The sequence below is a fragment of the Episyrphus balteatus genome, chromosome 3 (genome assembly GCF_945859705.1).
Source record: "Episyrphus balteatus chromosome 3, idEpiBalt1.1, whole genome shotgun sequence".
Lineage (NCBI taxonomy): Eukaryota > Metazoa > Arthropoda > Insecta > Diptera > Syrphidae > Episyrphus > Episyrphus balteatus.
In genome coordinates this window covers 123,211,004-123,231,227 of record NC_079136.1, presented here as the reverse complement: position 1 = coordinate 123,231,227, position 20,224 = coordinate 123,211,004, and the positions used below count along the sequence as shown (strand labels likewise).

The following is a 20,224-nucleotide window of genomic DNA, read 5'->3' as shown; positions in this document are numbered from 1 at the left end:
TCTCTAGTTCCCGATATATTTCAATCCAAACATTGTATTTTTCTAGACTTTCCCAAAAAGATCCATCAAATCTCATACATCGTAATGTGAATCTAAGTAACACTAAAAGCCGACCTCATTTTGCCATGATCATGTATGTTCTTTCCGAAGTGTATCATCTTCTGGTAACTGGATTAACATGCACTGAAAGGTAAGCAACTTTAATTCCTTCCATAAAACATCTCCAATCTGTTACTAAAAATAAACTATTTATAGAGAACTCTATTACAAAGATCCCGATCTATTCAAAAATCAAGCTGCCATCAATTTTGCTGTTAAAGATGTTTGTAGTATTCTAAATGCTTCCCCATGGGAATTGGGAATTCGTCAATCATCCAAAGGTCTTATAGCTGGAGCCATAAATATTCACATGTCTGATAATTCAGTAATCAATTGTTATTTTAATGATCGTCCAAATTTAATACCAAATGATATTCAAGCAATAACATTTCTCGAGACTACAGCTAAATTTGTTTTAATAGTTGAGAAGGATACGATTTTTCAAAAATTTCTTCAACAAAATATTTTACGAAATTTAAATTCTGATATTATTTTAATAACTGGAAAAGGTTATCCCGATGTGGGTACTCGTTTAATGGTTAAACGTATTTGGGATTATTTCCATTTGCCAATTTATGCTCTAGTCGATGCAGATCCTTTTGGAATTGATATTATGTTTGTTTATCGTTATGGATCAAAAGTAAGTTTTTTTTTTTACTCAATTTTAATAATCTTCTGACAATTTTTTTAAATTTCAGGCAATGGCATTTAGTGCTGATCAATTGGCCTGTCCACAAATTCGTTGGATTGGAATTCAACCATCAGAAATCGAAAAACTTGCTATTCCCACTTTGGCTCAATCGAAGACGGATAAAAAGAAAATTAATGAACTTTTGCAACGAACTTACATCAATGCAGAAATACGAAATGAACTGGAAATTCTACAAAGACTCGGTCGCAAGGCCGAAATCGAAGCTGTAGCTGGATTTTCAGCAAACTTTCTGGCTTATGAATACATACCAAATAAGATTGCAAGGAATTTAGTCATCTAAAGTTAATTTAACGTTGTAAAGAACAATAAAGTCGACAGAAGTAGTAATTTCGTAAATGCATTTATATCATTTTCGTTATTGCTTGTGTAATTGTACAGTTGTTTATTTGTTCGTAGTTGCTAAATGATGGGTACCCCAGAACCAACCAATCAACTTAAACATGCATATAATTATAAAATTACTGTAATTAAGCCTTTTTATTTGTAGTTTATTAATCGAACAGACTTAATTTATAGAATTTTAAACCTTTCAACAAAAACGAACAATACAAATTATTTCTGATAATGATGTAATATTATCTTTTCTTCTCTTCAAAAATCGAATGCAAATTCCAAGAAAATTCATCTTATCTTCGAAGAGTCCAGTAAAAAAAAAAAGAGATAAATATCCAAAATATTGGTTGGGTCCATTAAAAAAAACACAACAAAAGACAATGAGCAAGTGCAGTTTATTATTTTTTTTTTTCTTTTATTGCATCACAATAGGACATCATCCATGGTGATCTATTGAAAGTAGTTGGTATTATCAAAAAGCCGAACGACAGCTCATAACAGAAGCGCCAAGACCTCCTTGGATCGAAGGATCAAATTTGTTCTTATATAAAATGTCTTCCCCTCTGAAGGTACTACACTTCTTGTACCTATACAAAAAATTTCACTGGAAAAATCAAGAAAATAAAAGGAGCAACAAGCACACAGCAGTAAAATGCTTTTGTCTTGTGTGTGCCTTTGAAGATCCTTTTTTTGGTTTGGTTTTTTTGTTTATTTCTTAAGATATTTTTATTTGTGCGTGCGTGCCTGTTAAAAGGAACCCTTCTTTATGACACATCTTTTTTGGCTTTTGTTTGTGGTATTTTTACGTTAAGAACTACAAGTCCCTTTCTAGTAAACGCTGCGCGCTGTACTGAGTGGGTACGAAAGTGTATTGAACTGAAATGTCACATAAATGGTCATCGTTTGGGCAATAAGGGGTGATACGTAATTTCGTTATTGCCTATTGAATATCATTTTTGGGGAATGAACAATAAGTTTAAAAGACAGTCTCTCTGTTAGCAGTGGGCTAGTTTTAATTTGAAATTGCGTCGAAAAAAATTGACAATTTTAAGAAAAAGGATTCTGATTGACCGACAAAAATTTACAAAATTATAATAAATTGCACGACTGGTGTCGCACGTACTTGCTCTTATGCTTAAAGTAACTATAATGTTAAAGCTTTTTATTCAAGAAATTTAAAATTTGATATTTTGAAGAAATTTCATAAGTAGTATAAAAAAATTAAATCTGTTTTTATAATTAATTAAACTCCGTTTTAAATTATCTTAAAAAAAAAAAACAAATATGCCATTTTATTTCTTGTATAAAAAGGTATTTTTAGAAAAAAATTTTCGAAAATTGTAGGAGCCGTTTTTTAAAAAAATAATTTTTTATGTATAAAAATTTTTAACATTTTTCAAAAAAAAAGTTGGTATGCCATTTTGAAGAAATAATTAATTTACACATAAAAACTAAATTTCAAAATTTTTCATTGATCCGTTTTCAAAAAATTGATTTTTCAAAAAAAAATTTTGAAATATTTTTTAAAAATCCAAAATTGCGTTTTTTGACAATTTTCTAAATTTTTAATATTATCTTTACTTACACACGTTTGTATAAAAATTTTCATTTAAATCGGGTTAATGTTGTACGAGATATTCAGAAACGAAAAAAACCGTTCTATGACAGGTACCGTTAATAACGGTACAAAAAATATTTTTTTTATTTAAAAAGTTGGCTATTATGTGTAGTACTACACACAAAAATTTTAATCAAAATCGTTAGAGCCGTTTTTGAAAAAAATTAACTTTTCTATTTCCGTTATATGGCAGGTACCGTTAGTTTTGGTCATAAAAAAAAAATTTCAATTTCCCCTCTAGGGAATCACCAAAAACTGCTAACTACCAAGTTTGAAGAAAATCACTTCACTCGTGTAGGCTGCAGCTCCAGATAGAGACAGACAGACAGAATTGCCGGACACACTTTTTTGGCATTCTCCATCATCGTAATGTCATGTAAAATTGTTATCTCGAGTTCGATTTTTTTTACGAATCCTAAACTTGCCCTCAGTGCCGTCTTTACCATAAGGGCACACGGGGCCCGTGCCCAGGGCCCCCATTCTCAGGGGGGCCCCGAAGGAACGAAAATTTCTCTCACACATTTATTCTCAAAAAATTTTTGTCAGACAGACCATCTACCAAAAAATTTTAGTTTTTATATGGCAACCAAACAATCAAATAAAGTTTTTTCTACACCTGCTCGGGAAATATATGTTTTCAAAATGAAAACAAATAATTTGGCGTTGTATGCGGACAAAATTTTAAATCCAAACAACCAAACCCAAATTCAATTTTCAAAAAAAGAAGCCAATAATATTTTCAAAAAACAAGAAAAATATCTTTTTTTTCCACTGTAGGTAAGATTTATTTATTATTTATTAATACAAACAACGAATTCTCTTCCATTATCTTTTTCCTTAAATAATAATTTCGTTTGTAGTTGCAAAGCTGTCAAATTTGTAGTGCGTGCTAAAATCAGTGTACAAATATGTGTAGATTCGTATTAAAAGACGAAAAAAGAATCAATTCGTCGGCAAAAAAACTTCAATGCTTTTTCCGTTGGAAGACGTTTAAGAAAAAACTATTGCCGGCTCATCGGTTCAATGGAAAACGCCATGGTACAATAGGTTGGCATCCCAAACATTTTTTAATTTGAATTGCGAATTTCTCTCGTATTTAAAGATACACATAAAATTCATTAAATAACTTTAAAAAAAATTGTTTAAAAAAAAAAAAAAAAAAAAATTTTTTTAAATCCAAAAATAATTTTTTTAAAAAGTTTTCTTAATTTTAATATCAGTTTAAACCTTTTTATGTCAAAATTTTCATTAAAATCGGTTGTGTCGTTTACATTAAGAAATCGGTTCTATGGCAAGTAGGTACCGTTAATAACGATCCAAAAAAATAATTTTCTTATTTCAAAAGTGCGGCCTTATTTGCAGCATTACATGTTTTTTTTTATCCGTTTTTGAGAAAATTGAAATATCTCGAAAACTTTATAGGTATTGAAGATATCCGTTGAAAAATAGACATTAAAATAAAATAAAAAAAACGGTTCTTGGAAACCACGTAGGTACAAATTGTTTGTACCGATTTTTTAGCAAATCTATCAATCCCTTTGAGCTCTTTTTTTTCCAATTCTTCAAACTGAAACTTATAACGGATACAGGGTACAATGATTGGCAGTGGCAAGATTGATGTCTCAATGCACGTATTATTAGCACCCCCTGCCAAATAGACACTAGGTACTTTATATGGAATGATATATTGGCACGCCTTTTTAACCAACCATTGCCTTTTAGCCAACCATTGTGCTTTTTTTACTTTCCAAAAGGGCCCCAAATTTTTGTGTGCCCAAGGGCCCCAGGATAGTTAAAGACGGCCCTGCTTGCCCTATAGTACCTATATCGCAAGTAAAAAAATTATTCCGAATGTATCAATTTTTTACAAAGTTTTGTGCTGAGCTCTTTTGTTTCCTTAGAGTCAAATTAGATTTTAATATAAAAGAAAATATATTAAAAGGGCTTTCTTTGCATTTTATTGTTCTTTGAAGTCTAAAACAAGCAAAGCACTTCTCCCCTGTTTCACCACCTACATTTTTCCAAATCGATTCATTTTAATTCCAATCGATTTTAGAGAAATTTTGTGAGAGAAAAAATTATCACCCAGCAAATGTCCAAATTTCAACGCTCTGTAGTAACTGATTTAGAAGATAGAGAGCAGCAAAGTTCCCGAATTTTGGTTTTTTTTTTTTAACATCAAAGATTTTTTAACAACACAAGTTTGCGAAGTCAGCTCTCGTATGTTTTAACTTTTTATTTTTAAGCCACTTTTAAGAATTTTAAGGTAGTTTACGAGTAGTTATATATCTCCTCAACCCCTCTCCCTTTTTAGAATTTCCAACAAAATGTCAATAAAGTAATTTATTAGCTACATCATTAGATGTTAATACAATTCAGAATTAGCATCCCATTATCCTGTTCCATATAAATAAACTTTATTTCACGTACAAAAACAAATCCAACTATATGAAAAAAAAAGGACATCCAGTTATGCATGGTTGACGTTGAATTCCAATATAAGAGGGAAATTCTACCGAAATCGGACTATAATGCTGGACAAATATCGTAATGTTATGTATATAAATATTAGGTCGTTTTGGGTCATCACATTTGATAATTTATTAGTTTTTTCATTTTACTTTTTTTTTGTTGAACTAAATTGAATACATCATAAGCATGAATGAACAAATTAGTTGTTTATGGATATTTTGTTATAGGTACGAGTATATCTTTTATAAATGTCGCATTATTTTTACCCCCTCACGCGCCGGTAAATGTAAATTTAAGTATCTATAAACAAATTTGGCACGAGTCGCACACATGATGGCGTGACCACTTATTTGTGGTGTGTGCTATATTGTTTATTTTAATTTGTAAAAGATGTGCATTATTTAGAAAATATTTTAGCAGGACAAGGATACATCTTTCATATTAGGTCCTTTTAGATAAATTTTGTGTGGGTGCTTTAGTTTAATCAGATGGTATTGATTACGCTGGTAGAAATCTCTCGAAAAAGGTGGGTCCTGTTCGTTTGCATCGTGAACTGCAATCTAACCGACTGACACTGGAAGTATTTTTGTTTTTTTAAACTTGGCAAAAAAAAATTCTCTAAGATTTCCTAGATTATTACGATTATGAAAATTTGAATTTAAAATCTTGTGCTTAGTACTTTACATGTTAACGTAAAATTTTTAATTCGCACCCCCCTAAATCCATTATGGTTAAGATTCAGGAAGGCTGAAGAATTAAGACAAAGGCCAAAAAATTTTCGGTATACCGGATACCAATGAGAGAGATGACAGATTTGTCGTAATATCTTCACTCCGAAATTAACGTCGTCGGTAAATTAACGACAAACGTAGGAAAATTTTTGGTATAAGGGTGTCTCAAACAATGTTATATTCTACAGTCGCTTGTGAAATTCAAAAAATAAAAACAAAATGTATATTGTGGATATTTTATTTTAACTAAATTATAGAAGAAAAAAGATTTGGCAGTAGGGTGGTTCAAATCTTTTTTTTTTCTAATTGAACGTTTATTTTCAAAATATGATAAGTCAATTTTGAATATTTTTTTTTTTTTAAGACACAAAAAGATTAATATTATTAATGGTTATGAATTCAAATCTTAATCAGTAGAAAGTTTGACATATAAGAATAGTATTTACATTTAAAGTATAGTTCAAACTTGTTAAATAAAAAAAAAATCATGTGTGCAATTCACACGTGGTAGAAGTGAAACCTTAAAAAATCATTTTTCTTGCAAAAAAAAAAAAAAATAGAAAAAATCTACCTATTTTTATTCTATCACCTGCAAATCCATGTTTTTTATATGACAACCTAGATAAATTTTATATTATCTGAAAGCTTATTGTCTAAGCTCAAAATATATATCGATCAGGTCTATGAGACATCTACAAAAAGAGCTAGAATTTTTTGAACTCGATCAATTTCCATCAAAAAAAGCGGAAAAAACACGTATTTTTGTCTTCTCACGCTATTAAATGCATTTTTCCCTAACAACCTATTTAAAATATTATACCATCTGAAAGCTTATTGTCCAAGCTCAAAATATATATATAGATCAGGTCTACGAGACATCTAAAAAAAGAGCTAGAATTTTTTGAACTCGATCAATTTCCATCAAGAAAAGCGAAAAAACACGTATTTTTATCTTCTCACGCTATTAAATCCATTTTCTTCCCTAACAACCTATAACACTTTACACCATCTGAAAGCTTATTATCTTAGCTCAAAATATATACATTGATCAAGTCTATGAGACATCTACAAAAAGAGCTAGAATTTTTTAAACTCAATGAAATTTCATCAAAAAAAGCAAAAAAAAACATTTATTTTTATGTTCTCATGCTATTAATTTATTTTTTTTGTTTGACAACCTATAACAAATTTTATACCATATGAAAGCTTATTGTTTCACCTTGTATAATGATGTATAAATCTTATTTCAAAGATGTCTACAAGAGAAGTTAGAATTTTTTAAAGTCAACCATGTCGAATTTCCAGACTGAGATTACGGTACTTCCTACACTGGTAGCTGATCATCGCCAACAGATCTCCACAGGTTTTTTGAGGTATGTTTCAATTTTTTCAATTTAAGATTGTGTAACTTGTAGAGCACGTACCGTTATGTGTGATATATCAAATAAAAGGTTATGTTATCAGCATGCGTATTAAAGTTAAATCAAATTTGTATGTGCACTAGATCAAAAGATATAACGTGTGTTGGAAAAGAACATCTTTTTAGCGTTATCTCCGAATTTTGATTATTAAATAAATTGAAATTTTGTACAATTATAATTTGTTTTATTACCTATCTACAGTATACAAATTTCAGTCATCTATCTATTAAAAAAAAAAGTTATGACAATTTGAAGTCGTGTCGCGTTTTCGTTTCATCTTGTTTCAAATCACTACGATACTAAAGAAGTTTTCACTTCAAAAAATATGTTGTGAGAAACTTTTCTTGCGCAAATGCACTGTTTTGAAAATAAATTAATCTACAGTACTCCAGTCAAAGCGTCGGAAAAAAGAGCCTAACCTTGCGCACAGAAGTACTGTCAGATTTTATTTCATGGATCGATACGGGTATATTTAAAAGGCTTAAACCCAATTTCTCAACACCTAATCATTCTTCATTCTTTTTAGCGGAGTTATTCACAAAAATGCATTTTTTTGGGATATTTTACTTCTAAGCTAATATCTTTGCTCCAAATTTTCGCAGACCAAAAAATAAACATACATTCTCTTTCTTATAATATTTTCTATCGTTGTATGTAATTTCATTATATTTGAGTGAGTAAATACAAAATGGCAGCCATTTAAAGTCATATTCTTGTTGTTAAAAAAACACATTTTTGTCATTATTTCGAAAAAAGCTTATATCATGATTGACATTTTTCTAACCTATTTTGTAGCCCTATTTATGTCCTGCATTTTACAGAAAAAATCAGCTCATTATCACCAAAGATGGCCGAGCAATTGATAAATGAACGCATGCAAAACCGATGCGAAAACACCCAAAAATATCGTTTTTTGCGAATAACTCGGCTTCAGAGTGTCCTACGACAAAAAATAAAGCTATTGATTGTTCGTTACAACATTTTCTATCGATTTGGTGCACATTATTTTTGTTGAAACAAATTAAAAATAAGTTATATTAAGTCAAAGACGTTTTTTTGTTTAGCAAACACTGGCCTTATTATTTTTTAAACGGTGCAAGTATTGGCTAAATTAGCTCTCTACGACCCACCGGAGCCGAGTTATTATAATTTTAAGAAAGCATCATTCCGTAAGAAAATTTAAAAAAATTTCCCTTGTTTTTAAGTCGAATAATAGTTCTCAGTGAGAGGGAATGTTTTCATGGTTTCTTGTTATAAGAGGATTTGTCTCATGTTTTTCGTTGGGCATTTGGAATTTTTTTTTAAAAATTAATTTCTCGGCTCGTGTGGGTCGTAGAGAACTGAGACCAATATTTCAGAGAAATGCTATACATATTAGGGCGTTCGTTATTTAGGTTTTTTTCGAGAATCAAGTTCCTAAGTGGAAAAACTGTTTCTAAATAATAAAAAAAAAAATCCTCTAATTTTTTCAGATTTTTATTTTGACACTAGATGGCGCCCCAAGAGGGTTAAAGTTTTTTAACATTTGAAATAGGTATGGTATAGGTATTTTTTTAGATATAGACTTCAATCAATTTTTTTTGATGAGGTCCTTGTCTACGTTAAACAACGTTTTCAAAAAGGTATAGATCATTTTTCTAGGACCAGGGGTTTAGTCAGGGCATGCATGGCTTTTTGTATGTTTTATGTTTTATTTAAACAAGCATATTAGTAGCATGAAAAATAAAATAAAATCCAACAAAGCCATGCATGCCCTGACTAAACCCCTGGTCCTAGAAAAATGATCTATACCTTTTTGAAAACGTTGTTTAACGTAGACAAGGACCTCATCAAAAAAAATTGATTGAAGTCTATATCTAAAAAAATACCTATACCATACCTATTTCAAATGTTAAAAAACTTTAACCCTCTTGGGGCGCCATCTAGTGTCAAAATAAAAATCTGAAAAAATTAGAGGATTTTTTTTTTTATTATTTAGAAACAGTTTTTCCACTTAGGAACTTGAATCAAAAATAACGAACGCCCTAATACATATTTTATATTTGAATTCAACCAATATTTATTCAATCAATTTTAATTTTATTAGGTAATTTTTTAATACAATTTGTTACAAATGTGATTTTTTTTTTGATTCCACTATTAAAAGTAAAAGAATTTTTTCCAGTAACTGCGGAAAATTGTACCTAAGCAGGCCTGCAAACATTCTGCAAAACTGGCGTGTCCATTAATGCAATAAAGCAGACAGCGACGATTTTACTAACGCATATTTCGCGACGCTTATGAAAACATTCTTTGTTTTAAATGATTAATTTTCTAGCTACTTCTTATTTCAATTTCACTTAGTTTGTTTGTTAAATATTTCAACTTTTAGTTTCACCTCCTAAAGTCCCAAAAATTTTTTACTGTTTCAAGTTTGATTTAAAGCTAATGAGTCAAGCTTTTTCAACTGTAACATAAACTTTTATCCATCTCATAATTGCATCGAAAGCAGTCAATGTCTTAACGTAAAGCAAAACAGTGATTCCATATTTTTAAACCCAATTATAGTTTCACATTCAAAAAAAAACAAAAGAGCTGAGCTAAAAACTTCATACAAAACTGTTACGCACTGATTTCAAAACTGAACTGACAATGGCGATCTTTCTAGCGATTCTCTTTAGCAATAACTATTTTCACTTAAACCTAAGCTAAATACTGGAAGAATTTCTACTCAGAGCATTTAAAACTTAAACCACAAAGTTGTCACATTTCTAGAGTCAAATTTTCAGCTAATATTTTCTTCATACAGTTTCTTAGTTATTTTAACTTTAACTGTAACTACCAAAAACTGCATCTTGCCAGTGTCGTGCATTATTTATATCTTTTAGAGGTCATCAATAGACTTTTTCTCTCAACGTTACGCTATCCTTCTTCAAGTATTCCTCTTTTGTGTTCATATGTTGATATTTTTTTTTTTTTTCACTTTATTATGATTTTCTAAAGAATTCAATGAATCCGTAAGACAAAAATAAAACAATTTTCTTGCGCCTGATTGTGTCAGATATTACGACAGCGTGCGGTGCGGTGTGCGACTCTTGGCAACCGATTATTATTACGTTTTATTTATGTGTTTACAGATTTCATCCAATTCTTCCACTTCAACTGAGTTCAACTGTGACCTAAACTATTAAGCGCATCCGCGTGATGGTCCGCTGTCCCGTGCCAACTTCTTCTTCTTTCTTATGAAGTAGAATAATGTATATAAATTCAACTCGAAGTGAGTGAGCGAACGCGTGTATATCCCCATGAAAAAAGCCATAAAACTCATATCTTTCAATTCAAGTCTTATGGTTTTTGTGTGGTTACAAATTCTGCACCTCTTTTGCTTGCCCACTTCCACCACCAGTCCACGTCGTCGTCTTTAACGTCTCACTTGAAGCTTATCTTCTTTTTTTTTTGCTCAATAGGTGTCTTGTGTCTACCTATTTGTTGCAGCATAAAGACCGATCCAGCTGTTTATTCTAAGGCAAAGTATAGGTATTGTCTCTCTATGGGAGTAGTGTGAAAAGCTAAACCATGAGCGAGCAATTGCACTGTGCGAGTGCAATTTCGATGCGCGCACGCCGCTTGCTATTTGTATGGATTTCGAACGAAGCGACCGACGACGACGGACATCAGCGACCAAATCGTATAGGTACCTATTCAATTTGATTGTCGAGTGCGGTCATCGGTGTTATATAGGAACAAGTCAGCACTTCTCTAGGCACCACCAACCTGTGAGTGTGTGATGTCAGAGATTGAAATCAGTCAATGAAGTCCTAACAGAAATTCGCATAAATTTCGCCACTTTTTTCCACAGAAACGCTTATTTTTTCCCACTTTTTCCTTCAAAATGCACAGGAACTTGGTGTGAACTGATGTGACGATATCAAAACACAAGGTTCAACTTTATATAGGCACTTTCCTTTCTGTTTATTTATTTAATTTTTTACTCTGGTTGCTCTAAGGTGCGCACTCTTGTGATATGACTTTTAGCCATAAAAGGTTTTTCGTAAACCTTTTTTGGTATTTAAATGCGATCTTACAAGTTTCATTAATGAAAAAGACGATTTAAGCTGATTGATACAAAAAGGTTTATGCGAAAGAGAATTCAAGGCGATTGGGATTCTAATTTGTAAAACACAAAAAGATAAGAAGGATTTATATTGCACTGAGGCATTTCGCGATTGCTTCTCGTCTGATTTTGAAGACAGGAAGATTTTGAAATTCTTCTACTTTAGTGTAAAAATAAAAAACAAGTAGCTCTTATTTTTAAAAATATTTTTGCATTGTATATATTTTTATAAGAATGAATTTAAGTTTTGAATTAATTTTTATTTAGTTTATTGCAACACATCTTTCGCATCAGGATAATCAAGATTGTTGCCATCATTTTTACTATGTCGTCGTATCCAATGCAAAGGGAATAGTTTCTTCCAAACTTCATAGCGTTCCAAATTTAAACCTTCCTTCATAACAAGTTCGTCTCCGATTTCAAGATAGTTTTCCTTTTTAAAACTAAATGGACGCCATCGAACATTTCGAAGATATTCGTCATTGGGTTTGTTAGGATCGCTGAAATTTAAATTATGTATGCAAGTTTTGATATTAGAATGAGTAATTAGATTTTTTCGATTTTTACCCTTTATATGCAAAAGCAGTCCACATTCTAGTTAAAGTTTCAATAACTTTATATTCTTCTTCATCATCAGCAAACATTCGAGAAACTGAGGGTTCAACAAATAAATAGAGAAGATCATCATGATGGACAACACCTAAAATTCAAAGAAGAAAATTACACGTTTTGAGTAAAGAAGCTGGATTAAAAAATTTGTAAATATTATAAAAATAAAAAATTCATGCCCATAAATTGATAAAATTATTTAAAAAGGAAGGAAACAATTTTTTCAAGAAGCTACAAAATATAATGGTTTTTCCCATAATATCGAAATCAGTCCAAATGGTTTGTTTTTTTTCGTTTTCTAAACAAATAAATTATTTCAATAACGTGACATAATGATATATTTCTGATTCATTTCGGATTAGAGTTCAGAATACCAAAAACCTTTGGAAAAGTACAAAAAAATAGTTTTTTTTTTTGTTGACATGTGTAATTTTTACTTTTTTTTTTACTTACTGATCCATGTTAACATCCATTCGCAAATAAACACTTCTTTCGTTGATTTTCAGACATTTACATCTTTTGAACGGTCAACCCCATACATATGAAAATTGTGCACTTGTTCGAAAGGAAATTGTCTCAGGTGTAAAATTGTAATATTTTTTTTTTCGATAAAATCAGATATTAACAAAACATTCATGTGACCTTTGACCAACTTGATAAAACATTTCTTTTTGACAAATTTTTTTTTTTCTAGGAACCACAGTTATAATATTTATCTGGCCATAACCTGAAAGTAAAACTACCGCTAATATCTAAGAATTTATCCTATTTTGGTGACCTTTTTTCAATCAAAATTATGATCCTAAGTGGGCTGTAGGTCTGTCTTGGTATTTTAATATTTTGTCGACGTTTCGGGCGTGATTACACCCTTCTTCAGGACTAATATTATAAAATAATAAATTTTAAGATATTTCTTTAAATTTGTTTTGGTTAATTTTCTGTTATCTCTTTTTTATTTCTTATATTTTTGCAATATTTCAAAATTCAAAAATTGAAGCCTTGAAAAAGATGTTTCAATTAATCGAATTTCAAAATATTTTATTTTAAAAAAATATTTTATTTTGAAATTCGATTAATTGAAACGTCTTTTTCAAGGCTTCAATTTTTGAATTTTGAAATATTGCAAAAATATAAGAAATAAAAAAGAGATAACAGAAAATTAACCAAAACAAATTTAAAGAAATATCTTAAAATTTATTATTTTATAATATTAGTCCTGAAGAAGGGTGTAATCACGCCCGAAACGTCGACAAAATATTAAAATACCAAGACAGACCTACAGCCCACTTAGGATCATAATTTTAAATGCTAATATCTAAGGATATTGGTATTTTACTTAACTCCGAAAATGCTCTAACAATTTTGAGTATTTTATTATTTGTATAAATTTGTATTTGTATTTGTATAAATTTGTATTTAAAACAAAAAGTATGTAATTCAGATCCCTTTTATTACAAAATAAATTTTATAATTTTACTTTTTAAATAATTTTATAAAAAAATTAAAAAAAAATGTATTTCAAAAGATTTCGACCACAAAACGAAGTACGCCGTTTTGTCGGTCCAAAGGAAAAGTTCACTAACTACATACGATTTCAATATCAGTTAGTAAGTTTTTCCTTTGAATAGACGATTTGATTTCTGATATAGAAACTAATATTTACATATAAAAAAAAAATTGCAAATCTTTAGAGCCGTTTTAAAATAAAAAAATATTTTTTTGTATATAAAATGTTTAACATTAAAAGAAAGTCTTTTTAACAAAGTAAAAAAAAATAATCAAACCCTTTTGAACAATATTGAATATATCCAAATATGTTTCCAAAAATTTTTCTTATTTTTCACTTTAAGGTTACTCCATCGCTTTCGTTTTCGAGAAATTTAGAAATGGAAATAACATCTCATGCTCTTATAGTAAAAAAAAATGCTTAGAATTTAAAATTTTTTTATAAAAAAAATTATTTAAAAATTATAATATTAATTTTATTTTATAAAATGAGTTAAACAAATTTAATTTTTATTTTTAAATTAGTAAAACACTGCTTCAAATCCTTTTGAATTCCAAATGAAGTACATTATGTATAACGAAGAAAAATAACAAAAATAATAAAAAATTATTAAAATTAATTTTATTTTAAGTGGAGCAATTGAATATAATTCAATTTTAAAGTTCAAGTATGTATGTTATTTTATTTTTTATGCAACAAAGAATTTTAAGAAAAAAATTTAACCATTATAATTTTTGAAAAAAAAATGTATAAGACTTTCAAAAGAAATAATTAATTTAAAACCAAAAAAAGTTTCTATCCGTTTTTAAAAAATTGATTTAAAAAAAATTAAAATTTTTTGTACAAATCTAAAAAATGTATTCATTGAAAATTTAAAAGAATTGAGTTCTTATAATTTCGGCAACAACTTTTTTTCTCTAATTTTCTCGTTATGTCGTGTTGTCATTAACGAGTTTTAATGTTTGAATTCGATTGTTTTACAAATATTAAACATGAATTTTTGGCAAAAATATTGAGTTATTGGTGCTCCGTTCTATTACATAAATATATTTCAATTCTAATAAAAGATATCGTGTAAGCAAATTTGCAACAAGACAAAAATTTGTAGGGAAACAATATATTTTTTTTTCTTCAAAAATTTTGTTTTCCAAAAATCGTTTCAGCCGTTTGTAAGAATTTATGAAAGTGGCAAAATATAAGCTATTCAAGTTCTAGTTTAAAAAAACAGTTTTGTATTTCAAAATTTTTCACCAAAAACAATTTTACTCTGATAAAGCACCTATGAATAATGTTTTTAAAGAATCCCGAATACAAAGTAGAAAAGTATCCGAAACCTGCCCTTCCCCAGATTACAAATTTATGAACACCAACTAGGCAGATATATTTCTAGTTTTCCGAAAACTGTAAAAAAAATGTGAATTTTCTTGGACGATTGATTTATCATAGAAAAAAATATGTAATTTTGAAAAATTCAGAGCAATGACCTTAATTATTTGAAACATACGAAAAAACCATAAGGTTCCGCCTTGGCATATGTTTCCATAAGTATATGAAATAATGTTAAGTCGATTGCGAGAAGGCCAAAAACCAAAACGCTTTCAAAAGGAACAAATTAGCGTGGTTACTCAAGTTGATATGTACTTGAAAAATGCAAGATTTCCAAAGACTTCTGTTATTTCAAAAACTCTTGTATATTGTAATTTTGGATAGTTTAAATAATTGAGCTTAAATGACTAACTTACCATAAGGTTTATCTTCAGGATAATAAAGATGACTTGCTTGTCCTTGATATGAAAACAAATAATAATAAACTTTTGTATGTCGAGCAGCTAAACGAACAAATCTATGCACTCCAAAACCTGTTAAAGAGTCTGCAAAAAGCTAAATAAAAAAAGTACACAAGTTATAAATAAACAAACAAAAAACTGATATCGTTTATAAAAAAAAAAGACTCACATTAGCCAAACCTTCTAACGATCTATTCGGATGAAGTGATCCCGGTCCAAGATAGTATTTTCTCAATTCATCACTAACATTTTTTGATCTTGCCAAATCGCCACTATATAAAAAGCATACTGGTGCAACTTTGTCGAAATTATTATCAAATGCATTACGAAGTTCTTCATTTTCCAAAATGTCTGTTTTAAGTTTAAAAATTTATAACAAAACTTTTTATTCTATAAAAAAAATATAGACATACTTAAAGCAGGTCCAACAAACTCATCTTTCGTTAATCCAGTGATTATGGGAACTTTCATAAATTTTCCATCTTGATAGGATTTAACTGGATCTTCAATCAAAAATCGATCTTGTCCCAATTTTGGTTCGATAACTGGTTTCCAAAGGAGAACAGGGTTACCTCTTCCAAATTCAAACATGTTACCTTGTGAGTTTGCTATCTCCAAATAATGTTTCTAAGAAAAGATTGAACAAATTAAAAATGAAAAAGATAGATTAATAAACTTTACCTGCTTAAGGCATTCAATCATTTGTTCGATATTAATATCAGGACACAAAAGCAACCGAGCTTGTCTTTGAGCCAGTGCCAATTGATTTTCAGGAATTCTCCACTGAGCTGTCGAAGATCCACTCATCACAATCACTTTATGGAATAGATTTTTTGACATTGGTGACACCAAGTGCAAAGTGACACTTGTTGCTCCAGCACCATAACCCAAAAGTGTAACTGAACCTGGATCACCACCAAATCGTGATATGTGAATTTTGATCCATCTCAGCAAAAGCACTTGATCTTTGAAGCCAGCATTACCCGGAGCCTCTTTGGTACCGGTACTAAGAAATCCCAACGAACCCAATCGATAGTTAAAAGTCACCAATACAATATTTCGATCCATAAAATATTGCGGACCAGCAAAATTTTTACTCTGTCCCGAAAGAGAATAGAATCCCCCAGGATGTATGAACACAATTACAGGCCGTTTGACATTCAAATTCGACTCTGATGGTAATTCTTTTGTGTAAATATTCAATCGGAGACAATCTTCTGAAACATCTGAACTATTCAAAGCCGGTTGAGGACACATTGGACCATCTAAAGTGGCGTCAAAAATTCCATTCCATTGTTCGATGGGTGATGTGGCTTTAAAACGTAACGCACCCAACGGTGGTTTAGCATAACGAATACCACGAAAGGCGTAAAAATTCTTGCCCGCCTGCGATGTTAAATAGGTACCGCGAATTTTTCCAAGTGCAGTTGTTAATATTACATCGGATAATTCTTTTTCAAAACCCAAAAGTCCTACAGAAACGACACTTGTAACACCCAAAACACAACAAACTAGAACGTTTAGAAGGCACGAGAGAAGACTCATTTTTGCGACTAACCATTGGGAAGATTTTGTTTAGGCTTTTATAGGCAAGAAAAGAGAGAGATATTGGGCGATGTTCTTTTACTTTACTTTTAAGAATTTTGTTTTTGTAAAGTAACACAAGTCATTGGTCAAGATCATAATTTCCGGGATTATCTTTTAGCATGCAAGACACATTGATAAATTTTTTAGTTCATTAGTGAACAGGGTGACACAAAAATCACTCATATAATATAAACGAAAAACCGATGCAGATAAAGGAAGTTAAAATTCGCGGAAACTGTGTGACGGAATACAAAAATAAGTCTTAGTAATTGAATAGTATGGATTTTGAGTTATTGAATTTGCTGCAAAAATAATTCTGAATATTAGCGGACGAAATTTAAAATTATTAAAAACAATAGCTTTGGCTGAAATCCAAATTTCAATTGACAAACTTTAAAAAGTGCACTTCCGGTTTGGTTTGGTCTGGTCAGTGGAGACAATTTGTAGCTTTTGAAAAAAAAAAAAAGTATTTGATGCAACCCCAATTTTTAGCTCCAACACTTCTAAATATATTCAATATTAAAAAAGTTAGCGAAAAAAATGCGAAATTAAAAAAAAAAAATGTTTGCAAAAATTTGAAATGCTTATAGCTAAATTTTCTAAATTTTCTAAATTTTGTAGATCGATTACTTTACTTGTTATTCAAGATTCCGCTAAAATAAGACGAAATTACCTTATATGTAAGTTCAAAATTTTAAAAAAAAAGTTGGATATCTAATTTTTTTCTTTTCTAGAAATTGTAACTTACCAAAACAAAATTTGTTATGCAAAAATTAAGGGGGAAAATCCCTCTGGACGACAGCTTTTTCAATAATTTTTTTTGGAAAACTGAAAGCATTTATTGAAATTTGGGAAAGTATGTGATATTATTGACATTATAAAGTATTGATTCAATTTTTTTGAAGTACCAAAAAAAAAACAAAATGGCGGCTCTACAGCTCTTTAAAGTTGACGCCTCGAGTTTGCGCCGTGCAATGTCCAGGTCCGGAAATTTTTTTCCAATCAAATATATTTATACGCATTGCATGAACCTAAATTAAGTAAAAAAAGTGTAAAATAAAAATTAGAGACCAAAAAAACGAAAAAATACAATGTTTTTTTATAAACAAATTGTTAAAAAAAATATTTATTGTAAAAATTTTGTTGAACTTTTAGGTTTATGCAAATTAAAGAGTAATTTGCAATTTATTTCAAGTCGATAGCTTCATTAGTTTTTGAGTTACGTTGCACGGCGCGGAAATAAGCGCGTTTTGAGGAAAAAGCGTTTAAAGTTTTCGTTTTCGTACTGAGGTAGGTTCAATGGGCATGGGTTTTGGGACTATCTTGGAGCATTTGAGGCTTCATTTAAGGCTTAGACCACTGAAAATAGTTTCTTCGGTTGATAAATGAATTTATGAGGCAAACAAAAATTTATGCAAAAATAAAAATTTCCAGAGGGATTTCCCCCTTTAATTTTGCTGCCCCCCTCAGTTATTTACCATTTCAACTTGAAGTTTAAAAAGTCCACTTCCGGTTCGCTGTACCAATGCACAAAAGTTTAAAAATTTCTTTTTTTTAATTTTTTTTTTACTGTACTGTAATTGCAGCTTTTTGCAAAATTTTTGACGCAAACCTCAATTTTGTAGCTCAAAAACTTATTAAAATTTTCAAGGTTTTGCTTTAAAAAAGTAATCTCAAAGGTCGATTTTGATTAGAAAAGAAAAATGCAACTTTTTTGAAAATTTTGATCATAACACATAAGCTTTCGTCTTATTTAGCAAAATCTTGATTAACAAGAAAACTGATCGAGCTACAAAATCGAGGTTTAAGCGTTTCATCCGAGTCTAGGTTACAAAAAGCTTACTTACTTTTGAGCTAACTTTTTTAAACAAAACCTTGAATATTAAAGTGTTTAAGCTACAAAATTGGGATTTGTATCAAAAATTTTGTTCTGCATATATTTTCTAAATTTTTAGTGTGTTTCGAAGTGTTCAAATTCCACAAATCTTTTTAGGTATGAAAGAGTTGAAGTAAAAACTATATTTGGACTTTTTTGTTAGGGTTTCAAAGAGCATCTTTTTACGTTATTTTAACTGTGCGATGATTTTTTTTAATTCAAAAAATGACTTGCCAAAACTAGTTTTTCTTTAAACTTAAATATTGTAAAAAGTGATTACAAAAGCACTGTAAAAAAAAAAAAAAAAAGCATTGAAGTTGCAGTTTGCGATTTTTATTCTGTAAATTTGCTGGAAAAGATGACTTTGATCTTAGTACTTTTTCGTGCGTTTGGTGCATGTTTAAATAAAAGTTGTATTTATTTGATATTGTTTAAATATATCAAGGTTCTAGAAAATAAGTGAATTTTCATTTGACAGGGTGTTTCAGTTTTTTGTTTTGGTGATTGAATTTAAAAAAATGTAAAACTTTAGTTATTGCGCTTTGAAACAGTATTCACTTAAAAGCTTGACTTATTATCTATCAAGAATCACTAAAACTTGGCACCCCAATTATGTTATAATATTTTTTTTCGATTTTTCTAAGTGACTATTGAACAAAAAAAAAAAGATGACCTACCGTCAAAATAGAATAATTACTTCGGATTTGGTTAGCTATGTTATATAAATTTAAGAACTTTTTTTATTTCACAGGGTGTTTAAAAAACAATAGGCTAGTGCATTTCATTGAAAAATAGTTATAACAGAAATACAGTTCAAATCCAAAATTATTAAATTTTCTATATTACTGAAATGTTGTGTTTTATTGCAAGATGTAAGTTACTTGCAGTACGTAAAAATAATATGGTTAATATTCTTTAAAAATCACAACGTCCAGTTTTTTGTCTCTCCTGAAAACTTTTATAAAGTGGACTTAACTCCTTTTCAAAATAAACAATTTAATTATTTCTAAACTAGAAACAAAATATTTCGTGTTACCCTGTAAAATTTGCAGAAGTATGGTTTTGCAAATTCACTTAAACCCATAAGGATGCATTTGCATTGAATCCCTCCAATCTTCGCGCTCGCATTTTCTCATAAAATTATACCATCACATTACCTTTTGCTTCATTAATCCATGTCATTGGACTTTGTGCGCGAGGGCCCTGAAGTGCGAGAAAAATACGAACAAATAAAAAAATCTTCTCACACACACCGTTCTAGATATCGTTGGTATAATAAATTCTTACACTTCCAAAGGTGTGCCAATAAGTAAAGGGAAATTGAAAAAAAAAAAAATAATAGAGTTAGTTTGCTCCTTTAACTAATTTGATCTAATTTT

At 29.8% G+C, this 20,224-nt stretch overlaps 2 protein-coding genes across 2 annotated transcripts in view; one reads left to right on the top strand and one right to left on the bottom strand.

Moving 5' to 3' along the window:
• The window catches only part of LOC129913291 (meiotic recombination protein W68), a 44,613-nt gene extending 43,264 nt beyond the window's left edge, over window positions 1-1,349 (top strand). Inside the window, exons 3-5 of the mRNA XM_055991879.1 lie at window positions 47-190; window positions 256-739; window positions 798-1,349. Of these exons, the coding sequence (XP_055847854.1) occupies window positions 47-190; window positions 256-739; window positions 798-1,091 (922 nt within the window). The 3' untranslated portion in view covers window positions 1,092-1,349. The remainder of the gene's footprint in view (window positions 1-46; window positions 191-255; window positions 740-797) is intronic.
• Window positions 1,350-11,696: 10,347 nt separating this feature from the next.
• On the bottom strand, window positions 11,697-17,248 carry LOC129915491 (juvenile hormone esterase). The gene is made up of 6 exons (XM_055995046.1): window positions 16,064-17,248; window positions 15,796-16,009; window positions 15,552-15,733; window positions 15,338-15,476; window positions 12,047-12,179; window positions 11,697-11,979 (listed from the first exon to the last, which is right to left on the bottom strand). The coding sequence occupies exons 1-6, from the start codon at window positions 16,925-16,927 to the stop codon at window positions 11,748-11,750; spliced, it is 1,764 nt and encodes a 587-aa protein (XP_055851021.1). The 5' UTR covers window positions 16,928-17,248; the 3' UTR covers window positions 11,697-11,747.
• Between the last annotated feature and the right edge of the window lie 2,976 nt (window positions 17,249-20,224).

Bases quoted from the DNA above. Each gene is read 5' to 3' on its own strand.
- LOC129915491 (XM_055995046.1), bottom strand. From the start codon at position 16,927: ATGAGTCTTCTCTCGTGCCTTCTAAACGTTCTAGTTTGTTGTGTTTTG. The intron at 15,734-15,795 runs GTATGTCTATAT...AACTTAAAACAG, and splicing joins GTTTGTTGGACCTGCTTTAA to ACATTTTGGAAAATGAAGAA. The intron at 15,477-15,551 runs GTGAGTCTTTTT...TTTTTTATTTAG, and splicing joins CGTTAGAAGGTTTGGCTAAT to CTTTTTGCAGACTCTTTAAC.